Consider the following 25889-nt stretch of genomic DNA (forward strand, 5'->3'; position numbering starts at 1 on the left):
CAATAGGACCCAAGTGTGAAAGCCCCTGAGGCAGGGGAAAAAGATTTTTGTCATTCAATGTGGCCTGTTAAAAAATTCCCTCCATTTACTGGTAGTGTTGAGCACGGTATCTCCAAAAATACCTCGAAGCACATTACAGTGCTATTTATCCTGGTACGTACGGTGTCATTAGCACTTCTCTTCTTCCTGTTGTCTTTTTTGGAACAGCCCATTGATTTGCACTCGTAACATGCTTCAGGTGACAAGCATTCTCTCTCTTCTCAGCATCTCCATCCAGGGGCAGGTACTGGCCTTTGTTCAGTCCCATCCCTGAGACACAGTGGCTGTTGAATAAAAACATCTGGTTTAGTTACTTCTTGCAGTTTTATGACTGTACTGTTAAATGGAAAGTGAGGTGCACGTAATCTGTACCACAGTGTCTGTATCCCCTTCCTTTCCCTTTCCTCAGCAGGAGGTCGGTGCATTCATTTTCGTCACACTAGTGTGGCATACAGAATGAAATGCAACCACTGGCTGAAGGCCTGTAGGCTTTTCTCATTTTCATTTTCAAGTTTTACCAAGAAACAGGACAAACCAGTCTGCCCTGAACTTTGGAACGGAAGAATTTAGCCATTGCTCTGTACCAGAACAATGTTAATTTGTGTTTAATGTTCTGGGTTGATCACGGTGGCTTAATTATCTCAGTACAGACAGCACCCATCCTTATGCAGTAACAGTCCTCACTGAGCAAGGTGATGAAGGAATTCTCCTGCTGATACTGGGGGAGAAAGTAGAACTAATTGTTTCATGCTGCTTACATACTAGATTTAAAAAGAGTGTCATGCTGCATGTACAGACTTGTCTTCTTTTCCAGTTTATGGATATGTGCGCAAAGGGAGTAGAAAGGAGGACTTAGAAGGTTGTGCTTCATTTGCACCTTTGCTCTTCAGTCTGACTAGAGTCCAGCCTTTTACAGCCTTCTGAATATGCCTTGGAATGACTGACTGCGTGGTGATACTCACCCTTGTCCAACTCTGTAATAGCCAGGTGGACAGCCACAAAGGTAACCACCTTCAGTGTTGGAACAAACATAATTGCAGGGGTTCTTGGTAGAAGAACACTCATTCACATCATGGCATGCACTGCAGAATTGGTCATACGAGAATCCAGATGGGCAGGCACACTTGTAACTTCCAAGTGTGTTGTAGCAAGAAGCAGAACCGCACCACTCCAATCCGTGAGGATTGGAGCATTCATTTTCATCTAGTAAGCAAACAAAAGTATGTTGGTATCTTCTAATCTGATAGACATCAGCCAAGCATGACGTAGCTAACAAATCAGCGTATCTGTAAGTCTTAGGGCTCTGCTACATCCTTGACCTCATTATCGCAGAGAGACTTGGTTTCTGATGAAAAATCCCATTGGCAAAGGTCCCAAAACACACTCGCTGGGCTGTAAAGGTACTTTAGAATAATGTTTCTGTTAACCCTATATTGACTTAATGCTCCTCCTTCCTTCAAGGTACATCTCCTGTTTTGCTTAGGGTTCCTCTTTCCCCTGGCAGGGTACGCTCCTACCATATAAGGTCCACGGCGGAGAAATGAGCTGGGAACTCCAGTCATACTCCAACCGTGACAGTGTTCCTGGGCATCTAGCGATGGGGCAAAGCACATGCTTGTAGTGGAAACTGCAGGCTCTGTAAGGGGAAAGAATCTGAACAGCCAACAAAAGAAAAGAGAAAAGGAAGCATCGTCTTCACCTTCTGGGTGTTGAATTAAGATACAGAGAAGACAACTCCTCCAGTCAGTATCAGTGACTTGGTTCGAAGCTATATTGTGAAAAATTAATGAGGAAAGTAGCTTGTTGTGTGGAAGATCATGCTTTTGATAGTTGGCACATATTGCCTTTTTTATTCACCTTACCCAGGTACTGTTTCCCTGTAGGTGTTTTCCCCTCCAATACCATTAGCTCATGCTTTACCATTCTTGCCTGCAGTTACCAGGAGACACATTCTTTTTGAGAACTAGCTATAATATTCAGAGACTGTAGCTGGTTTGGGGTTTTGTGGGAGTTGTTTGTTGAGTGTTCCTCTCGCTCCCACCCTAGTCCTCTGCTTTCTTTGCTGTAGAGCAGTATTAAGTAAGGTGGCGGGGACTTCAGAAAAACTACCTGGTGTGCTACTTACTGTAAAATGGGTATAAAAACTAATGTGTATGTATCAGGTCAGGACAGTAAGATCAGTCTATAAGAAATGTATGGCAGTGCTCACAGCCATCCTCTGATTATGACACCATTAACAGAGAACCATGAAAGCAAACTTGAAAAGGTAAATATGTTGTTATGGTTCCTTGTGAATGGTACAGGATGGAGTCATCTGGGTGTGTGTTGGTTTTTATTAAAAAAACATCTCCTACATTTCATTTGGTATGGAAGTTAGCTTAACTCAAGAAACACAGAAAGAAATGATGGATTGAATGAGCTAAATCTACAATAAAACCGCTGAACTCATTAATTTGTCCCTGTTTCCTGCTCAAAGAACTAATGTTGGCCTTAAGACTGTATCTTGGAAGTAGGAAACCCTTAATAGTTATGTTGACATTTTTCTCCCCATTCACTATAGATTCTGTTCTGCTGCACTCTCAAATTGCTAATGATAGTGAATGATTCTTACTGATAAGAGGTGGGATTTTTTTTCTTTCCCCAGCAGAGGTATTTACGTTGATTCTTTCAGGAATTTAATGAACATTTTTCCACCTTGCTAAGATGCAGATTTTTCTGAGAAGGGAGTCAGAATTTAGGCCTTACTTGGAAAACTCCTTGTCACACAGAGTTTCCACAGAACGAGTATGATTTCTTGTTACCTTATGTCACTGATTTATATTTGGAGTAAAAAGTGTATGGAAGGAGGAGGAGAGAGGAAAAAAAGATTTGTGTCTGCATACCCTTTGTCCTGCCTGTTCTTGTCCTTGGCCCTACACTTGTCATTACAAACACTGTGACACCTCTACTGTTTAAATGTATTCTCTGCTGTCTGTCTCCTTACCAACACATTGATTCCACTGGTAATGCTGAATATATCCTTGTGGGCATCCACATCTGTATCCACCCAGGATGTTCTGACAGCCATGCTGGCACCTGTGGTTTCCATCACATTCATCCACATCTTTGCAATTGGGAGAGAAGTAGAACATGAAAGAACACATGATTACACATGTTGCCAAACATGTTACTCACTTTGATCATAATCATTGAAACACCAGTTATTTATGACAGAGGAATACTGCTGCAAGATGGAAGCACCATTCAGGTTAGTCTTTCGGAAAGCCTGAAAGTCAATTAATGTAGTGTTCTACCTATCAATAATCCAGTTGGAGCTTTTGAGCCTTTATATTGCTTAGATTGGGAGTAAGAAACACTAGTCCTGGTAATCCCACATGATGTTGCTCTGATGTAATGTTTAGAATCTGAATGGTTTTTTATTTCAGTTTTCAAACCAACTGTGTAGGACTAAGCTTTCAGTTTCCTAGAGCATATTGAAATGTTTCAATGTGAGGAATAAATACAAAATTTGGATGTAAGTGCTTACTTTTGCAATTAAAAGAAAAAGCCATCTAAAAAGTCTCTGAGGTACGTGTAAATAAACGAGGAAAACCACAAAGAAAAAACAAAATGTAAAACCTCACTCATCTGAAATAGTGTCTGCTACAAGAAGTGGATTGCAGGCAGCCTAATGTGTCAGGTACAGCTTACAGTTCTAGTAGAAAATAAAAAGTCATGCATGGTATCTCAGATTCCAAGTTACACTCTAGTTGTTCACAGTTTGAAACAAATTTAAAGGAACTGTGATGTCCCAAAGCCTGAGGTACAGAAAACCATCATGCCAGGAACTGAAAGCTGTTGTTTTATCAGTAATGACATATAGAGCAGTTCTGATATGCTAGTGCATACGTATCTCGTGAATGCTTTGATATGTATACTTCAGTGTTTTGTTTCGTAGGTGGTGTGTAAAGTACACAGTAAGAATGCATCTAATTTATGAGAACACAGTAATCTGACAGAAGAGAATGCTTTCTAAAACTTCTGGCTGTGTATATTCTGCACTGTTACTCTAGAAACAGGCTCTGGATATCCATTCCTGTTTTAAATGCTGTATCAAGACAGCTGACATTTTGAGATGCCATAAATTTGTGCACGTATACCTCTGCATTTCTAATGCTCAGCAGCCAGATGGCTGCAGTACTGCCTTTTATATTCTTCTTTGCTCAATATCTGAGGCCCACTGAATAATGTGGAGCTCTCAAACAGAGATGTCCTGACTGGAGCTCCCTTTTGGGCCAACAGAAAGAGATGAAACTCAATAATATAATTTGTATTTTAACTGTAGTGAATTACCCTTCTGAATGTGTATCTCTATGGTAGAAGACTTACAGTATGTAAATTAGAATCTAATCTTAGATGCCCTCAGGTGGATAACTGTATTTAGCTGAAATAAAAGTTGTAGAGAGATTCTGTTTAGACTGTATGAAAATGAAAAAGAAGAAACAACTAGACTTTTAGATGCATCAACTCACGTCAAGTTGAAATGGCAGTCTGGAAACTGTTGTCAATAGCTCAGCTAAAACGTAACTTTTTATTCTAATTTACGTGACAATTACTTAGGCAGTATGTTCTTACATATGATTATGCTTAAAATTATGCAAATACATTCCTATTTCTTTTTGGTATTTACTTTTACTATGGCTGGTGCTCTGTTTTAGCTGTCTTTGACATCATAAGATTCAGTAGACACAGAAGGAAGGATTTGCATCATAATAAATTTGACCTTCTTGAGTTACCTTCACAGTTTAACCCAGTTGAATCCAGAGAAAATCCTCTTTGACATTCACAGGTAAAACTTCCAGGAGTGTTCTGGCAAATTCCTTTTGATCCACAAAGCGATGGCTGAGAACCACATTCATTGTTATCTTAAAATGCAGAGGAAAGAGAAGGTGCTTGATACACCTTCTGGCACCATTTTAGACATGTTCAGATAACATTTCTTAAAAGACTGAAATCCACAGAGGTTTATGTTGAAAACGTAGTTTTTCAAATTTACACGTCAGATAACCTGACGACTCACGCAGAGCTATGAGAAATTAATAAATTGCAAGTGCGAGTTGTAATTCAGTTGAGTGCAAAAGACCAGGTATGTAATTTGCTGAGGGTGGAAAAATGCTGCACTTCCGTATTAGCTGAACTACAACAGTTTCAGTGGGCAAGATTCATACACGTGCTTAAGATCTAAAGACATCTGTATCTATTACAAAAGAAAAGGCAATCTGGTTTTGTTTAACTACATTTTAAATCACATCTTAATACTTCACTCCTTTGCCTCCATCTGGTTATACTTAGAATATAATAACGTGTTATATATGTACAACTGTTGTTCTTATAGCAAACTGATGCAAGAAAACTAATGTTTTTCTTACCACTACAAGCTGTGTGATGTTGCGTAAAACCAGGTGGACATTTGCATGTGAAGCCTCCAAGGGTGCTGACACAGAGAAACTGACAGTTGTGTTGTTTGGTTTGACATTCATCAAGATCTGAAAGTAAGAGATGGTGTTGTCTTAAGAAAAGTCGACAAAACAGAGGTACATATAGTCTAAATTGGTAAAAATACCACACTTCAAACTATTTCCTTTTACGTCAAGATGCAACAAAATTAAAAGTTACTGTGTATAACTTTCTTTACCTTTACATGTCTTTCCATCTTCTTGAAGGACGTAGCCCTGAGGACGTGAGCACTGATAGCTCCCTTCTGAGTTCTTGCAGACAAAATTGCACGGTTTAGGAGACTGGGAGCACTCATCAAGATCTAAGGAGAGAAACTGTTAAGTATCTGTTGTGCTGATTTCTTTGTCTGTCTTTGAAGGGTGTTTTCTAAACAGCACTATATTTAAGAGATAAACGTTTGTAGAAAAAGTCCCCAATTCACCTTTGTTCAGAGTTCCTATTTCTTTCTCTATGGATGTGTTGCTGTGGAGTTTCTACGGTGTTGTCACTAGACTAACAAAGTGAGTGTCGTGAAAGAGTAATATACGAGAGTAAGAGTGGCATTTATATTTTCATCTAAGGACTAAGCATTTATTTTTGGGCATACTATGGTATACTTCTATGTGTTAACCAACAGGAAAGTGGGAAAATGTAGACCACGAAGTAATGAGCCGGTTTTGTCAATCAAAATGGTTGTACAACTGCAACTGAAATGCTTCTATTTTTGAAATACAAAAACAGAAGCGTGTATTAGGAAAAGAAAGAGATAAAAGAGAGAAAGGGAAAAAACTGCTTTGATACAAAGGTTTACAGAGGTTGATACATCATCATGTACCATTTAAAAAAACAACTGAGGATTAAGAGGCTGAATCTTACTTTATCCTTTCTTTCTCCTTAAAAATGGATCTGAGCTCCAAGTCAAACATCCTTCAAACTTTCATTATTGTTTTCTCTATCAAAACCTTCCTGCTATTTCACTGGGTAATCAGGTTCCAGTTTTGCTCACTCAGAATACAAAACTCATAGAAGTGAATTTTCTTACGGGCAGTTAGAGGACGTCAAAAAATTTTCACCACAATTTAAAAACATACGTTAGCTCCAGCATCCTGTGTGGCAACAGTAACTGCAGAGCACTCAGTGCCACTGTTAGAACAACTCTTGTTGCCTTTGCCATGTATGCAACTATTCAGCACATAAGAGCTTTGGGATCATTTCTAGCTTTTGGTTACTGGTTGGTACCTCCTGCTTTAATCCCAACTCTGAAAATTCTGCACAGCTGTGAGTATTCTGGTTGCAGCTACTGTTGAAAGGTGGTTTTAATTTCTAGTCTCTCAGCAGCACTTAAAAACTGTTCTTTCGCAGGAAATTCTTGAAAGGAACTTCAAAGAGAATTCTGCGTTTTCTTAAATATGTGGGCATATTCTTTTCCCTTTTCCTGCCTCTTTTCATCCCTGCAAATACCTCTTCCATCTGTAGTATAGCCTGGTCCATGTGGACAGAGTTTCTCATGCTGAGTGGTTCCAGGGAGCAGACAGAGCTCACACTGGTTACCCCAGCCCCGGCCTCCATCACAGCCGCACTCAGATTTAGTGACAAGATTCCGGCTGCTTGAAGCCATCTGACACATGGTCTGCAAAACTTCAGCCAAGCAAAACCCTTGGCAATTATCTGTAAGGAAGAACTGGAGAGAGTGAGAAGGAGTAGGAGATAAACGTGATCCATCAAGCATTGGATATATTATTCTGGCTCTCTGTCAACGCATGCAAGCACCAGAAGATTATTAGCAACCAGTCTGTGAAGTCTATTTTGACTTAGCCTTTCCGATTTGTTGTGTCTTCTGATAATCCGTTGGCATTCCAAGTGGATTCCAGACATCCCTAACGTTCAGTACCTGCATGAGTTGGATACCACTTTTACTTCTAGGAAAGTTGTGCCCTGGGGCATACCTGGTGAGCTTGACTGAGAGTAAAACAGGCTTCGGGCCAAACCGAGCTTCCACGTCAGCTGCCTGTGCTTGGCTTGCATTTGAACGGTTTACTTGGAGCGGAGTTGGAAGTTTGTTTTACCGGCCAAAGGAGCATGTCTGATCCTCTGTAATTATCCTGATGTGGTTTAAATGACAAAATCCTTAGCACTTAAAAGTACCTATGCACCTCAGTACTTTTTCAGAGGCGGTCCTGGTTTCTGTTGGAGGGAAAAAAAAAAAAGATTTTTATGGCATTACTGATGACCTGTCCCTTTCTAATTCTGTTTTCCTTACTTTTTAAACCTTTTGGTTAATACGTGTTAATCATGAAAGAGGAGCAAAACTTCAGTTATTAAGTTCCTTTGAACAGGCAGCTGAGGAGAGCAGAGATCCCAGCTTTCAGTGCTAATAGCAATGCTAAATTTTGCAGAGATGGTACCTTCCAAATAGGCCATGTCACCCGTCTTACCTGTTAGTTAAAATGGAGACATTGCCAACTATGCTCTGACAGACGCTTATGTTTTTAAGTGAAAGATTTTATTTATTTCCTCTTCAAGCTGAAAGTTAAAATCCCTCAGATCGCTCAGACAGAGTGTTTGTATCAACACCCAGCTGACCTTCTCTTTTGCATTACGAGGAGCAGAATCTGCTTACTTACTTTAAGTGCCCAGTAACTTCCTGTTTACATCAAACAAGCTGTCCTCACCGAAAGTGTCGGTTGTGTGAGACAGCATGTTTGCTGTAGTGATTTGCAACACTCAGCAGATTTCTGTTCTCCTAGATAGGTATATTGTGCAGGTCTTTCTGCACACTATGATTTGAAGAACATAGAATGCTTTGTCCCCAGTCTGAGATGTGGAATAACTTTCAGTGTGAACGGAATATAAAGGTTTGCACAATGTATTTAAAATAATGTAATTCAAGACTTAATGTTTGTGCTTTAATTCTGAAGAAATGCTTTGTTTCTGCCAGACTCGTCTTTCATTGTAATATCTGACCCAGGAAGCCCTAAAGGAAAAGCAGCACTGAGCAAACTAACCCAAAGCGTAATTTCCAGAAAATAATACGAAAATTGTACATTAAATACTAGAAAGCAACAAGGAGCTCCAATCAGGGTATTTCCTTGGCATTAATGACTGGCTGGGGTTAACAGTCTGCGGCATCCTCTTCCCATCTGGTCTTAATCCTTAGGAAATATCCTGCACTTCCAATGTTATTGCTCTGCCATGAAGTCAGCACACTACTGATGACAATTTACAGGGAGGTGGTTTTATTCTACTTACAAAAGCTATTATACAAGTGGTTTTGATACAAGAAGACTAATAAATACACAGTTTCAGTATTGTAAAACACCCTGAAGTATCTGCACTTGAACACTGATCGTGAAAAAGTAAGGTTTTTCAGTTCTATTCGATTTCTAAAACCAGAACAATTAATTTTATAGTGCAAATGACAAGTTTGAACACACCAAAAAGAAAATATAGGTTGACGAATATAAAACCCTTCATCAGCATTTAATGTGAAGGTCTGCCTCAAAACTTTTGAATGTATCTTGCAATTTTTTGAATTGAAGGTACAGAAAATTCAGATACCTAGTTGCAGTACTGTGGTGCTTAAGATCCTATTCTGAATATGCAAACACTTTTTTTTGCTCTGCATCCCAGTTTTGGATCTACCTGAGCTAACTAAATTCTGCTTCTTCTTTAAAAATACCTCTTTTTGTCTGGATAGTGTTGCTCAGTACCATATTTATGTCCTGTGGAATTTAGACACTTCTATGTGAGGCCCCTGATTGCTAGACTCAGCTGACATTCTCTAGATGCTCTTTATTCCTGTCATTATTTACTATCGTATCACTGGTGAATTAATCAGGATCATTATTTAATTTCTGTAGATATGAGAGTTGTTACATACCCAGAAGCCTAATTCACGCTCTGCATCTTTATATTTTAACGTAAGATGAAATGTGTACCAAAGGGGCACTTACCAAGACACCCAATGCCTGATGGTCTTGACAGGAATCCTTCACTACATTCCCATCTGTAGCTCCCAATAACGTTCATGCAACAACCATTTTCACAGATACCTGGCTTGGTGCGGCATTCATTTTCATCTTTACAAAAGTACAATAAAAATAATCAAGCAAATTGTGACAAGAAAATATATCAGACTCATAGAATGCATTAATTATTCAGTGTAATATTTGCAAAATTGGAAAATCTACAACTGATTAAGTCTGAAAAGGACTTTCCTAGTAACACGATCCTATTCCATTCCTTATGGACTGCGCCCTGAGACGAAAGCTTTAATCTCGTGGGTTCTTTGTAACGTATAAGAAGCAGCAGAAAACACTTGCAGCAGAGCAACATTTGGATTATGCTTTGGCCAGCTCAGAGTGAAGGAAGTCGTGGGAAAAGTCTAGAAGTCAGTCATTACCTTTGCACATCTTTTGGTCTTCTCTTAGTTCACAGCCAACTGGACATGTAAGAAGGCAGAAGATGCCAACAAATGGGAAGTTGTACGGCGCAGCAGGCGCAGCAGGAAGAAGCAGCAGCTTCCCCAGAACCCCACGATACCCCTGCAGAACCGCTTTGCCACTCTGCAGACCGAAGAAGTAAAACCTAGCACCTCGGGGGAGGCACTGGAGAAAGACGAGGCAGCTCAACCAACAAGTGTGGTAACTAGCGCCATCAAGAAAAAAAGGCGCGTGGTGGTAGTGGGTGACTCCCTCCTAAGAGGTACGGAGGCACCCATCTGCTGACCCGATGCACTGTCTCGGGAGGTATGCTGTCTCCCGGGCGCTCGTATCAGGGATGTTACTGAGAGAATACCTGGCCTCATACGGCCCACAGACTATTACCCACTACTGGTGTTTCATGTGGGTGCCAGTGATACAGCTGTCAGCAACCTGAAAAACATCAAAAGGGACTTCAGGGCCCTGGGTGCAGCAGTCAAGGACTCTGGGGCACAGATAGTGTTCTCATCAGTGCTTCCAGTTGAGGGGCAGGGACCTGCAAGGGCCAAACGTATCTGGCAGGTTAACTCATGGCTCAGGGACTGGTGCCACAGCCAGGGCTTTGGGTATTTTGACCATGGGGTAAATTTTGAGAAGCCTGCGTTTCTAGGGGCAGATGGCGTGCACCTAACCAAGAAAGGGAAGAAGGTGCTTGGACGAAGGCTTGCCAGACTTATGCAAAGAGCTTTAAACTAGTATTGCTGGGGGAGGGGAGCACAGTTCAGCCCACCGCTGTCAGCATGGCGCCAGTGCCAGCACCGAGGGTCCAGAGGCTGAGGAAGGATCACAGGTATGTTCAAATGAACTTATGCTGCCACCCAAGAGAACCCCTGTCGCTCCAGCCAGCGAGTCGGCTTTGTCGGGAGCCCAGCCAAAGTGTATGTACACCAACGCACGCAGCATGGGAAATAAACAGGATGAGCTGGAGATGCGTGCACATGAGCAGGGCTACGACCTTATTGGCATCACGGAGACGTGGTGGGACGACTCCTATGACTGGAGTGTCAACATGGAGGGGTATAAGCTTTTTAGAAAGGACAGGAAGGGGAGACGAGGAGGGGGTGTCGCTCTCTACGTCAGTTGCTGGCTGGAGTGCATGGAGCTTCGCCTGGGGTCGGAGGACGAGCTGACAGAGAGCTTATGGGTCAAGATTAGAGGACGGGGACGGATAGGGATGTTACGGTAGGGGTCTGTTACAGGCCACCTGGCCAGGAGGACAGAGCAGATGAGGTGCTTTATAGCCAGATAGGAGCAGCCTCGCGGTCACAAGCCCTGGTCCTCATGGGGGACTTCAACCACCCTGACATCTGTTGGAGAGACAATGCGGCAGGGCACAGGCAGTCCAGGAGGTTCCTGGAATGCGTGGACGACAACTTCCTCCTGCAGGTGATAGAGGAGCTGACAAGGAGGGGTGCCATGCTTGACCTTGTGCTCACCAACAGGGAGGGACTGGTGGGCGATGTGAAACTTAAGGACAGCCTTGGCTGCAGTGACCACAACACGGTGGAGTTCAAGATCCACGGGGCAGCACGGAAACCATTCAGCAAGCTCTGTACCCTAGACTTCAAGAAGGCGGACTTCGGCCTCTTCAAGGACCTGATGGGCAAAGTGCCATGGGAGGCGGCCCTGGAGGGACGAGGGGCCCAGGAAAGTTGGTCCACATTCAAGGAGCACCTCCTCCAAGCTCAGCAGAGGTGCATCCCGATGAAGAACAAGTCGGGCAAAAAGACAGGAGGCCTGTGTGGATGAGCAAGGAGCTCCTGGACCAACTGAAAATGAAGAGGTTAGCCTACAGAGGGTGGAAGTGGAGACAGATAGCCTGGGAGGAATACAGAGAAGCCGTACGAGTGGCCAGGGATCAAGTGAGGAAGGCTAAAGCCCTGAAGGAATTGAATTTGGCAAGGGATATAAAAAGCAATAAGAAAAGCTTCTATAGGTATGTAGGGGACAAAAGGAAGTCCAAAGAGAATGTAGGCCCCCTCCGGAAGGATACTGGTGCTCTGGTTACCCGGGACATAGAGAAGGCTGAGGTACTCAATGACTTTTTTTGCCTCAGTCTTCACTGATAAAGCCTCTTGTCTTACCACCCAAGCTGTGGAACGAACTAGCAGGGACTGTGAGGATGAACCACCGCCCACTGTACTTGAAGAACAGGTTTGGGAACATCTGAGAAACTGAAGGTGCACAAGCCCATGGGACCTGATGAGATCCATCCGCGGGTCCTGAAGGAACTGGCGGATGAAGTTGCCAAGCCACTGGCCATTGTATTTGAGAAGTCGTGGCGGTCTGGCGAGGTCCCCGATGACTGGAAGAGAGGGAACATAACCCCCATTTTTAAAAAGGGGAAAATGGAGGACCCGGGCAACTACAGTCCGGTCAGCCTCACCTCTGTGCCTGGCAAGGTCATGGAGCAGATTCTCCTGGGAACCATGCTAAGGCACATGGAGAGCAAGGAGGTGGTGGGTGACAGCCAACATGGCTTCACCAAAGGCAGATCGTGCCTGACCAACTTGGTGGCCTTTTACGATGGGGTGACAGCATCGGTGGACAAGGGTCGACCAACGGATGTCATCTACCTGGACTTGTGCAAAGCTTTTGACACTGTCCCGCACGACATTCTTCTCTCTAAACTAGAGAGGCATGGGTTTGATGGATGGACCACTCGGTGGATAAGGAATTGGCTCAATGGCCGCACTCAGAGAGTAGTGGTCAACGGCTCGATGTCCAAGTGGAGACCGGTCACGAGTGGCGCGCCTCAGGGGTCCGTGTTGGGCCCGGCCCTCTTCAACATCTTTGTCGGTGACGTGGACAGTGGCATGGAGTGCACCCTCAGCAAGTTCGCCGATGACACCAAGCTGTGTGGTGCCGTCGACACGCTGGAAGGGAGGGATGCCATCCAGAGGGACCTCGACAGGCTGGAGAGGTGGGCCCGTGCCAACCTCATGAAGTTTAACCAGGCCAAGTGCAAGGTCCTACATCTGGGTCGTGGCAATCCCAGGCACAAATGCAGACTGGGCGGAGAATGGATCGAGAGCAGCCCTGAGGAGAAGGACTTGGGAGTACTGGTGGACGAGAAACTCAATATGAGCCGGCAGTGTGCTCTTGCGGCCCAGAAGGCCAACCGCGTCCTGGGCTGCATCAAGAGGAGCGTGGCCAGCAGGTCGAGGGAGGTGATTCTTCCCCTCTGCTCTGCCCTCGTGAGACCTCACCTGGAGTATTGCATCCAGTTCTAGAGTCCCCAACATAAGAAGGACATGGACCAGTTGGAGAGGGTCCAGAGGAGGGCCACGAAGATGATAAGAGGGCTGGAGCACCTTTCCTATGAGGACAGGCTGAAAGAGTTGGGGCTGTTCAGCCTGGAGAAGAGGAGGCTCCGGGGTGACCTTATAGCGGTCTTCCAGTACCTCAAGGGGGCCTACAAGAAAGATGGGGAGAGGCTGTTCAGGAGGGCCAGTTGTGATAGGACAAGGGGTAATGGTTTTTAAAATAGAGGGAAGTAGATTCAGATTGGATATTAGGAAAAAATTTTTTACCATGAGAGTTGTAGAACACTGGAACAAGTTGCCCAGAGAGGTGGTGTTACCGAAAATCCGGAATAAGAAACTTATCAACACCAGTAACTTATCAACATCAGTAACAGTGGTGGATGCTTCATCCCTGGAGACGTTCAAGGCCAGGTTGGATGAGGCCCTGAGCAACCTGATCTAGTTGGAGATATCCCTGTTCCTTGCAGGGGGGTTGGACTAGATGACCTTTGAAGGTCCCTTCCAGCCCTAACCATTCTATGATTCTATGATTCTATGATTCTATGATTCTATGTGCATTCATAGAAACCATAAGTGTTGATACAACAAAAAGCACACAGCAAGGGATTCTGAGCACACTCGTTTATACCTGAACAGAAAGGAACAAAATGATCATTCTCCACTAAGCTTGAAAACAACCACCAAGAAAGTTTTCTATACCTGTGCTTCTCTTATCAGCTAAGAAGCATCAGAAATGTAATCATTCAAACCAGAAACTCGTGGATGTTTGGTTTTGAGTAAGAGAAAACTGAACAAAGCTCTGCTGAAAAATAGTAAAGCTCAAGTATGGAACTACTTAAGCTTAGAATGACAAGTTGGGACAGGCTTATTTCAGATTTTTATTATATGATAATTTTTAATGTATTTTTGTGTGATGAGTGATATCAGCTTTTTTTCCAACTCTAAAAAAAAGAATCCTTGCTTCAGAAAGCAAACTAATTATGATTCATAAACCACAAAATTTGTAGGAAGCATCCTGATCAACATCCAATGACAGCAGAATGGTTATACACAAATCCCACACTATGAAAATAACAGGTACTTGTATCACCCCAATAGTGGATTAGTTTAAAACAGATGAGAGAAAATACTTCTCTAAGTAGGGAGAGTAGTGACATTCTGGCTCTTGCTGCCACAAGAGGCTGTGCAGGCAGTTGGTATCAGCAGATTCAAGACGGTACTGGACAAGAGATCCATAAGGGGATACTAAACCCACTCAGCAGGGATGCATCCCCTAGTTTACATCCTATTTTCCCTATGTCCTCAGCTGTTGTATATGCAGACTGAACTGGGGAAAGTTGTTAGTCATTTTCAATTTGTTACGTTCAGTGGAACTCACTTGTTACTGTAACTGTGAGGAGAGGGTCAGTTCTTAACTGCTCTGTCCAAGTGACAAAAAAGGCTCTGCAAATCCAGGCATTTTTGCCACGGCTAGTGTACCATTTATGAGGATATTCTGGGAGCTCAACAGTTACTTTTCCCTGCCTCCCCCTCCCCCCACCCCCTGTACAACAAACAGCTGAATAATGTAACATACCACAACATGGGAGTCTGGACAATCCTGTGATAAACTGAAAATGCTGCTTAAATCAATTCAGGACTTCTTTTTCAAGGACACATTTCAAGCAGATAAACTTTTTTTCCTCCTAGTTATTATAGCACCAAAGACCTGGTTGATATAGTAATCTGAATAGCAAGGACTAGACAAAACTCGAAAGAAAAAAATAAAGAGAACAAGTTACCTTCACAATTCATCACTGGGCCTGGCTCAAATCCTTCACGACAGCTGCACTCAAAACTGCCGGTCGCGTCAGCGCACGTACCGTTTCCACACGGGTTGCCAATTGAACATTCATCAGGATCTGCATATAAGGAACAAATGCAAACTGAAGAGAACTGGGAAACATTTCAAATTGTGTTTTAAATTCCAGTGTTAAAACTCTCAGAATTCGTGAAAGATGGGCACACCCATGCAATGTACTCCAGTGTAATCTAAGTTGTATCCCATGGGGCACTCACAGCAGAACGATCCGTCAGTAATGATGCAGTGACCATCTGAGCAAACCTCTGGGCTTTCAAGGCATTCAGTGACATCTAAAAGCAGGAAGATATTAGCAACCACTTGGCTGATGCATTCCTGTGTTAAGCTTTAAAAAAGCATTTTAAAAACCGAAGCGCCCTGTTCTGTTTGTCTCTAGCCCTGCAATTTCAAATCTTCTAACTATCATTTCATAACGGCTCCACATTTATTAAAGGTCAGCCTCCTGTCACCCGGGGCTGTGGGGACTAAGCATTCATATCCTGTATGTAATATCCAAGTCTAGTTTTAAGTATAAATACATATTTTTTTTTTAAATTATCAGGGAAAAGAATACCTACCTTCACGTGTATCATCAATTCCAGGAATAGTTCCATGACCATATGGACATAGGTCCTGAAAAGCAACTGTAGAGGTATGTTTTTTAAAAGACAAGTGAGTGAGAGAGAGAGAACCATGACAGACGGTGAAAGCCATTGAAAAATCTTCTGTATCACATTTTTCAAAACTGTCAACTGTTTAAATCGCGGCCATTGCGCTGTCTGGCCAGACGCACAGATAACACTGTCTCTAGGTCAGGGAAGCAGCACTACAACTCACTGAGCTTCCGTGTGCCCATGCTTGGTGCCGTCCCCTTTCTGTACTTGGAGAAAACCAAGAACTGAAAACTGTCCATTAATTCAGGGATTCTTGACACAGTTCCATTTTGCTCCTCTCTTTTGCCTGAAGCAGGCTAGATCTACAGATGGAGGCTACTAGTTCGTTTCTCTACAGAGCAAAACCAAGAACTCAGTCTTTCTCTGTATCTTTCATTTCTTCTATTTAATTTTGTTCCTTTTGTTGACCTGAAAATGGTTCTAGAAAAGGCCATTAAGGGAGAATGTCAAATAGCTCTCTCCTTCTAATGATCAAAAAAGTATAACACAGATGTGGTCTTCCTTTTCTCCCACCTAAAAAGACTTTATTTTAAATCTTGATGTGTACCTTCTTCTTCCTTTGGACAGAGGTCACAAGGATCACCCCATCCTTCTCCTGGCATTTTACTGCAGCAACACTTTGCTTTTGTGCTGTTGAAAGCCTTTGGCACTGAGCATTTCCCACTCTCAAACTTAGTGAAACAGAAGCTCTGGCGAGTGTCTACAAGAAGAAAATACAGTTACGTGGAGCTCACACCTCCTACCTGGTTAGATGATGACTCTCTAGCCCTGAAAGGAATAATGTTAGGTCTGTATTTTTCACACTCTTTCGAAAGCACTTTCCAGCCCTCGCAAGGGTATAGTTTGGAAGGGACCTGCAGTCATCCTACAGAGTATCTGTTATCTGTTAGAGTAAGTTATTAAACTCCTTAATCATTAACTTACCAAAACATCCCCGTCCATTATCAGACAGCACAAAACCTGCAGGACAGATGCACTGGAAACCTCCTGGAGTGTTCGTACAAGAGCCAAAGAGACAGATGTTGGGATCCTTGTTACACTCATTAGTATCTGTAAATTAAAGGAGAAAAGTTTCACCACAACCCCACAGGCTGTGAGTTCCTTGGTTAAGAAAAATTATTTAGTGTTATGGTTTGAAGTGGGGGGGAGGTCCGGGTGGCAGAAGCTGCCCATCAGACCGGAGTCCCGTCCCCCTTGGGGCTTGAGCCAATCGGCGCCTCTGCGAATTGCCCTATTTACGTCAGAAAAAGGAACCAGAAAGGTGTGCCTGTGCCCAGGAGCAAGGAGAAGGGAGGGGGGCACGGCCCCCGCTCCCGGCTCCCGGCCGGGCCAGCGGCCTGGGCCGGGCCCGATGCCCGCCCCGTCGAGGATGGCGGCGGCGGAGCCGCTTGGGGAACTCGGGGAGAGCCCCACTCCTGGGGCGCCCCCCGGGCCGAGTTCACCCAGAAGGGACTGAAATCTAAGAGAAACGGCCACACAGATAAGAGGTCAGTGAAGACGGAACGGAACAACGTGTGCCGCGGCTGAGTCCCCCTTGCCAGCAGCCCCTTGTAACCAGTCCTCGGTGGAGCAAGCAGAGACCCACTCGCAGCCCGTGGATGCCCCACTTCAAGAAGAGATGCCAGAGCCTGAGCACGGTATTTGTTAAAGGAGATGCCTGAGCCTGAGACTGTTGTGAATCACGGGCACAGGTCGAGCATTTTACGCATTTTACGCATTTACGCATTTAAAGTCTCTATGGAGACGCATTTAAGGTCGGTATGATGACCCACGCCGGAGCGCATTTAAAGTTTGTTGATGACCCACGCCAGAGCGAGTGGCTACAGCTCCTTAAAAGCCCAGGACTAGTAAAGCCTGCACTTGGGGCAAATCCGATGGGGTAAGGATTTGCCCCCCAGCGGGTAGGATTCACGCTTTCGCCGTGAGTAGGGGATCCACTGGATCAAGGGACAATGGTGTAAGGACTCCTTTTCCTTTAAGAGAATCGGCAGTAACATCTTGGAATGAACTGACCTGCACTCCCCCATTCCCTGCCCCCCTGCGCCGCTGGGGGGAGGAGGTAGAGCCGGGAAGAAGAGGCAAAGTGGGGGGATGGGGGGAGTGGTGTTGTTTTTTAAGACCTGGCCTTGTTTTTCTTGTTATTCTCTTAAGTAACCGTTTTTGTGTGCTTTTCTCTTTTGTAGGTAGCTGTTAATAAATAGTTTTGCTTTAAGAAAACAGCCTCTTTTGCCCAGGACCGTGGTTGGTGGGTGCTCCTCTGTTCCTGTCTCGATCCTCAGCTCTTTTATTACATTTTTCTCTCCTCTCCATTTTACTGGACTGGGAGAGCTGCGTGGGTTTGGTTGCCGGATCAGCCTAACCCACGACATTTAGTTATTTAACTTCAGCAGGAGGTGATCCTCCAACAAAGCACCCAAGAGAGAAAGCAGCCTGAAGCTTCCACCAACTCATTCAAATTTTACTGGCATTTTACTGGCATGCACTTTCCTTTCCAAATTCCATTCTCTGTTCTTTGTCATCTTTGTAATACAAACAGTAAATAAATGCTTTTAGACTGAAACAGAGGAGAAGATATATTTCGGATAAGAATAATATTTTTCTGTAAACATAAGACATCCAAAGATGAATTTTGAAAAATACGTATGGTGAGGGTTCTTTATAATTAAAGGTGGGCTTTCTTCATGCTGAACGACTGATTCTTGAACTGAAAATATAGCTAGTTATTAATAGAGGGAGGTCTGTATATTTATAAATTCAGATTTATATTTACCAGTCTTCCACAGCCACTCTTGATATGTTACTTAAAATTCTTTCCAGTTCAGTTGAATAATTTAGAATATATTGCTATGACTATTTAAATGTGAGATGTAGGTATTTGTAAAATAGACATCTTTTTAGAATTATTAAAAATCTAAAGCAAATTAAAAGAGTACTTAATATAAACAGCAAGTGCCTGTAAAATTGTGCAGCTCAAGACATATCAGGCTGCAAATCCAGCATCTATATATGCCACAGACAGATTAACAGACCTTTAATTTTTCATATCTATTATTCTAAACTATATTTTAATTTATTCTATTCAGTAAATACTGACAGAAGATCTAAGTAATTTGTAAAGGTAATTATAATTTAATAAATTCTGAAGTGTATTGTAATAATCTTCAAAGCTATACCTGCAAGTACAACCCCTTCTGAGTCTTTCAGTAAAAGATATTAAAAGAACCATCAAAAAAGACCTATAGCTGTATAAGTGCTTTACTATAAGATCCACATTGATTTTAACCAAAGTGTAGGCAGGAATTCAGTGTTCTCCATGAAAGTGAGCTTCATGGATGTTGAGTCACAAATTTGTAGCACTATTTTTCCTGCTATTTGTTGGACTCTCTACTATACTGAATGTTAGAAAAGTGACCTGTGTTTAGCAGATAAGACACAGTGGAAACACAGCCTTTACCGCTAGGAAAATATAAATGGGGTGATGGAAGAAGCCAAGGTAGCAATGTGACCTTCATTCTGAAAAATATTACATTGAATTCCATTTTCAGAACGTATAGCACATGAACAAACCACTGTAGCATAATCTGGTATATGACCAAACTGCAGTAGCTTCCCATGGACACGCTCGTACTATGTGGAGCATTTTAAGCCATTTTATTTCAGTGAAAAAAAGATAACTAATTTCCCAGTTAGTGTGGCAAAGCTCACAATATACAAAGCTCAGCAATTCAGCTGCATTAACGGGATGGAAAAACTGCTCTTCTGAAGTACTAACTATTACTGTAATGAATGGCTTGGGACTAGTGAAAGAAACTCTTTTTGTGGCCATGAGAAACAGGTGACTAGTCAGACGGCTGAAGTAAACGAGTCCTGTCCTCTTCATTCTCATAAAATGAATGGAAATACATTAAATGGGTAGGTGAACACTACGAATTTTTCTGTGGCTCCCATCTGTTTTGGTTTCTTCTGCATATGATCACCCTGAGCTCAAAAAGTAATCCAGCCATCGCCAGCCTTCACATTATGGACAGGAGCAATGAATTCTTACAAAGCTGTTTGCACATAAGACCAACAGAAAGTAATGAGGAACGTATTTTGCAAGAGCTGTCATAATATTAATGAAAATATTAGTAAAATCACATGTGATTATCCAGGCATTTTCTAGAAACTTCAGCTGCAAATTTTCTGGACACATGGCAGAATGAAGAAAAGAATGTAATTAAGTCCCTTTTACTCAAGTCGGCAAAAATCTGTTTGGCAGTCACTGATTCTGTCAAAAACATCAAGAGATTCTGTCAGGATACTCAAGTGGCCATAAACAGTGGTATTCCTGGAAAAACAAAAGCTTTCATTTTAAAGTCTACATGATCTTACAACTGTAGGTCATTTGAATTAGTCTCAAACATAATTTCTAACATGGAAACAGCAGCTGCCAAAAGAAACCACCAAGTTGGCAGGCAAACAGAATATGGTGGCATGATACAAAAAGGATGAGAGAAGTCTGAGGCTTAGAAAAGACATCCTCTTGTTCCAGAGAAAAATTCAAAAAGGTTCCTATGAACCAGTTCTTGCACCCAACCAGATTAGGTGGCTACAGGCCAAATCTTTAAGTCCTTGCCAGTGTTTTCTTCAGTCCATGGAAGGACAAGCTGCTCATTTATGATTAGGATTTATGTGGATGAACATGTCACACCAGCTGGACCCTCTTCCTCCTACTGTGAGAGCACTTAAGAGACATTATACAAAACACAAAATCAGAAAGCAGTTTTTAAAAGCACCTAATTTAAGCAAGTGCTCCCACAAGCTCCAAAATTTTATCAAGATTTTTAAATTTCATAGCCCCCTGAAGCCATTGATTCCCAACAGTTACCTTTCTGCGAACATGAGGTAAACCCAGTACGCAGGCAGGCTTCTTTAAGAATGGTATTTAAATAAACAAGGAAAAGCGAATGAGAGATGAACCACTGGGTTTTTTTTTTTAAATTCAAGATTTTTGTTTGCATTAATGAAGTTAACATACAAAATACAGTACAATACAGTACAAAATATCTCGCCTTCCACTTCTGAAACCTCTTGCTGAAGACTTTTCCTACTTACTGATTCCTGGTCACCATGATTTTAAGTTGGGCAGCATTCACAAACATCACACTGTTCAACTACTTTTCACCAAATTAGAACCAGATACTTTTTCTAATTTTTAAACTGTTCAGAGGCAACAGTTACAACTTGCCTTACCAATACAACTTTCACTTTTTACTTCATATCCTGGTGGGCAGATGCATCCGAATGATCCTTCCAAATTTTGACAGGTACCAGGAGAGCATGAACCGGGTAGTGTCACACACTCGTTAGTATCTTTGGAGAGCAGATGGAATCAAGAAAGGTTTAGAACCACATAATTCTTATGGCAACAAAACAGGCTTAGTCATGAAAAAGACTGAAGGATTCTTCTCTAAATTCCTTTTTCTAAGGCATTTAAATCTTGAAGATCAACAGCCATTCCAAAACCCACTTACTTCTACTGTGTTTTATACTTAGATAATCAGATTGTGGTGCTTCCCTCCAGATGGGAGCTAACAGTTGGATTGTTTCAGCTCATCAGTACTTTAACATCTCCATGTGGTGTCATGCATACCAATGCAGTTCTTGCCATCTAGAGTAAGTTCGTATCCTTCATTACACAAACACTTGAAGGAACCAATTTCATTGAAACACTGTCCGTTTCTGCACACCTGACTGAAGAAGGAACTGCAGTCGTCGATATCTGTAAAAAACCCCAAAGAGAGGTGAGTCCCAGCATAGTATAGACAGTGCATTATAAACACACTCAAGTTGCAATAAATATTTCTGTGGAAAAGGCAAATCTTGCAGCAACAAGGGAGCAGCTGACAGCTAGTGGAAAGTAACTCTCACTCGAGTGCATTAAGGTCTATGTTCTATTTAAGCAACACTCTTTTTTTATAGGGTATTATAATTCTCAGACTTGCAGCATTACCTCAGCTACCGCATCTGCCAAGTGACTGCATGACACTAACTCCAGACACAGAAAAGAAAATGTTACATGCAGTGCTCTGGATTTTATCTGGATTTATATGCGCTCGAGTTTCCTCCTAAAACCTGCCTTGTAATTTTCAAATTTTGGAATATGTAATTTGCTTTCTGCAGGACGATTTTCTCCTTCATAACAGTTCTGAAAATGAGGTTTGAAAACGCTTATTAGTTTGTAGAGCTACTTTAATGATGCAACTTAAAGGGGCACTGCATAAGGAAAAATACAGATGAGAAAGTGTCAGAATAAATGAAAATGAGATCAGATAAGCATCATGGTGTAAACAACTTACACTTCACTGGTTTACTATAGTTGAATTTGAATGACGCACACTAACATCAGTTTTTGTGAAGCGGTTTTAGTCTTCTTCAGAAGCCTTAAGTACCAACTCCTGAAAAAGCTGCACCTTCTGCTTCAGCCAGTACAGCTGTGCCTTTGTTACTAGTTTATTCCATAGTGCATTTCTTCCGTGTTGGAGCTCTACAAGCAGAAATACCTTCAAAGGATTCTATTGGGATGGGCGAATTGCCGTTGAATTACTGGGACAGTTTGGAAGAGAGCTCTGCGGCTCTCCAAGCTGTCAAGAGGAGTGCTAACGAAAGGCCAAGTCTCTGAGTCAGCTTGGCCTCCTTGAAGGCACAGCCTGGAGCAGAGGGTTACTGCTCCTGGTAGTAGACTGGCAGCTATACTGCCAAGGGAAAGAACCTCCTTGGCAAATATTGCCATTCTTTGGCAGCAGACTCCTCTTACTTGAATAAGTTTTTGATTTTCCCTTTCCTGAACAAGAAGAAGATTTAACATCCGTATTTCAGGTGTTTTAGTTCTCTTCTTAACCAGGAAGGAACCAGTAGACTGTTCCATCTTCCTTCTGTAGCAGGAAGGAATGTCAAGCCTTCTCTCTTTTGGCTTATGCTCTGCAAAAGGGAGAGGATCTCCAAACACTTACAAGCCCGTTCTTCAGCCCAGGAAGATTTTAGTTGTTTTATCATGTATCCAGGAATTTAAACTGTCCAAAGCCATCAGATACTCTGGTGCCCTGTGCTTTAGGGAACAGGAAATAGCAATGCCTGTATAAACTACATATGAAGCAGAGTTCATCTTACGAGAGATGATTTGGTAGATCAGTTGTACTGGCTTTCTTACCGCTGGTCTGCTTCCTCTTTCGTACTTTGTGCAAGTGTCAAGTAGTTGGTGAAATAAAGAAATGATTTTAAATTCATGCGGCAACACTGGTGCTGTGATTTAAGATACGCTTATTGCCAGTGGTGCCTATGGACTGTGCCAGTAGTCAAGGATGTGTGCTGTAATTATCCGGAAAATCTAACGGAGGTGAGGGCTGCGTTAAAATGTCAGTGAACTGTAAGGGTGCCCCAGTGGTCCAGAGATTTAGGGTTTACATTATTGCAAGTTGGCCAGCAAAAAATATTTGTAATTAGTTTAAAAAATGACAGTAACGATTAACCTCTAGGACTGGTAACCATATCAGTTACTGCACCCCATCAACTTTCTTAGCACCCTGATCTGTCTTCTGTTTGAGTTTTAACTATATACCATCCTCCTTGGCACACCAACCCAGCAGCAGTGAAAATAAAGTTTGGATTACATCACCTACCCATACAATCATTATTGTGAGTTAATTCAAATCCTGGATAGCACAGGCAGTTATATGATCCAACTGTGTTTTTACAAGTTCCATTTCCACCTGGATGGTGTTCACATTCATCAACATCTGCCAAGAGAAACAGAACTATATGTGCAAACCGATTTTCCCAGCTATGTGTTAATGTCTTATCTGTGCACAGTCACAATATTCTAAACCTCAGTCTCTCCTTTCACATTTTCTATTTATGCTACTGATTTTTACAGCTTCTGGGCATACATAAGAAAATGTTACACGATGCATTTTTTATATGTATTTTAAAATAAAAGGCACTGTTACATGCGAAGGTAAAAGCGCATGTGCAGTATCTCAAAGCATTCTGTCTTTTTATTTTCCATACTAATATTTCTTAATTTCTTAATGCACACTAGCGATGAGAACTTAGTACAAAAGATTAAGCATCACAGCCCTGGAACTATCTCAAATTTTATATACATATTTTACTCTTAAGCCCATGAAAAGCTATTGAAAAGCTCTATAAAGGAGTTTTGTGTCATTATTCACAAGTCAACTTACGTATGTAAATACATTATATCAATACTACATCCAGAAGTATAAGGACTGCCTATAGACTCTTGGAAACATTCCTTTTTAAAAGGCACTAAAAATCAATGTTTCCTGCTGTGCGTTTCAGTAATTTCTGGAGTTTCATGAGGATCTGGAAGGTATTTAGATCTTGCTGACTTTCTGGAATATTTTTTTTTATTTCGGAAGTTAAACATTTTGTCGTACAAATAATTTCCATAACTTGTCATTGTCTAGATTTGTATTTCATACTATGAAATTTCTAGAATTAGTTTTAGAATTAAGTTACTGTTTTGAGTAACCAGGCTCTCAAGGTTTTGCACTGTTAACACAAGTTATTCTCCCAAATATCCTCCTTAGACGGTTTGACAACTGTGATTTAGACCAAACATGAGAAGACTCAAGACATATATGAATATGTAATACAATGAGAAGAGGTTTTAAACGTCAGTTTCAAGTTGAAATTGGAACATACCTATGTCACAGAAGACACTGAACTTCTCTATAGCTTAAAACTGACATTTAGATGATCATTATTTCAAAAATCAAAATAATTTTGGCTATTTTTCTAAGAGAACCAAATTCACCTATGCATCACCTTTTCTTTTTAAAACCCTGTAGAACTGAATATGAAACACTAAAAGAACAAGAAAAACACTCGTATTTTGCAACCTTCTTATTTCTCATATCATTTCTACCATGTCATTTTTTTAATAGAAAATGAGTACAAATTTAAGTTACACTAAATGTGGGATTCTGTTTTTTAAACAAAACATGAACTCAATAAATTTCTAAGAAAGAGATTTATTTTTTTTTTATCTCTGAACTCTGTCACTCTGTGATATCTCCTATAAACGTCTCTGTCAAATAAGCCATTATGATGTATTTTTGTGAAAATGGGGTTAATGTGTTCTTCAGTAACATGGAGCTATCTCTGAGAATATTGTGAATTTTTCCTCAAACTAATATACCCACTCCAAGGACAACTTCACGTACTTTTTTCACAACAATCCAAAACACATATGAATCAGCCTTTTAATGTCACTATAATCTCCTCAAAAACTTAGACTCATCTCCTCCCTCTTTGAAAAAAACACCCAAACAAACCCCACACAAAAGCATTTTCTTTCATACCCATGCACATAGTCTGGTCTTGGGATGCCTTAAAACCACTGTGACATATGCACTGGTAACTTCCTTGCATGTCCACACATAAACCATGACTGCAAACATTAGGAATTTCCAGACATTCATTGCAATCTGTAACAAAAATATCAAACAGATGGTACACATTATGGACTTTTATTATTATTTATTATTTATTATTTTACCCAAACATGCTTTTACCATCTGTTACTGTTATTAAAACCAGACTCAAAATTATCCATAACTACACCTGAATCATAACCAAACTTCATTTTTAGGAGCTTCTTGCTTATACACCTCAAGGGCAAAACTACTGTTAGGATTTGGTTGATACACCAAGAATGTTCTTTAACAATTTTACCCTGTCTTTTCTTCCCCTCTTCAGAGAAACAGGGCTATAAAGTAAAAGCTGTTACGTAAACCAGGAGCATACGCAAGGCGACAGAAAATAAACGATGCTTCTACCCTTCGAGAGAATCACACATACACCATTGATTAGGTACAAACAGGCTCAAACAGACGAGAAAAGTCAACTGATTTCTTACCAACACAGGCACCATTGGGTGAAAGTTTAAAACCAGCAGCACATTCACAGCGGTAACTACCAGGACTATTGATACAGTCTGAATTTCTTTGACAGAGATTGTCTCCCTTGCTGCACTCGTCAAGATCTGAAATACCAAGAGCCACGGTTCAGACATCAGAAACCACGAGACAGTTATTTCTGCCTAGAATTT

General features: G+C 41.7%; 1 protein-coding gene and 1 pseudogene across 1 annotated transcript; one reads left to right on the forward strand and one right to left on the reverse strand.

The window, feature by feature from the left end:
- Nucleotides 1-25889, forward strand: part of LOC104380307 (eukaryotic translation initiation factor 2D-like) — a 777252-nt pseudogene that overhangs the window by 42628 nt on the left and 708735 nt on the right.
- Nucleotides 146-7935, reverse strand: LOC147526451 (fibrillin-1-like). The gene is made up of 5 exons (XM_086629146.1): nucleotides 7920-7935; nucleotides 4815-4943; nucleotides 3023-3142; nucleotides 1002-1242; nucleotides 146-323 (listed from the first exon to the last, which is right to left on the reverse strand). The coding sequence occupies exons 1-5, from the start codon at nucleotides 7933-7935 to the stop codon at nucleotides 146-148; spliced, it is 684 nt and encodes a 227-aa protein (XP_086485272.1).

Source organism: Tauraco erythrolophus, chromosome Z (assembly GCF_009769465.1).
Source record: "Tauraco erythrolophus isolate bTauEry1 chromosome Z, bTauEry1.pri, whole genome shotgun sequence".
Taxonomy (NCBI): domain Eukaryota; kingdom Metazoa; phylum Chordata; class Aves; order Musophagiformes; family Musophagidae; genus Tauraco; species Tauraco erythrolophus.

Excerpts from the sequence above, each read along its gene's own strand:
- LOC147526451 (XM_086629146.1), bottom strand. Across the intron at positions 3,143-4,814 it reads AACTGGGTTAAACTGTGAAG|ATGTGGATGAATGTGATGGA; the intron begins GTAACTCAAGAA and ends CCAATTGCAAAG. Across the intron at positions 1,243-3,022 it reads CCAGTGGAATCAATGTGTTG|ATGAAAATGAATGCTCCAAT; the intron begins GTAAGGAGACAG and ends TTTGCTTACTAG.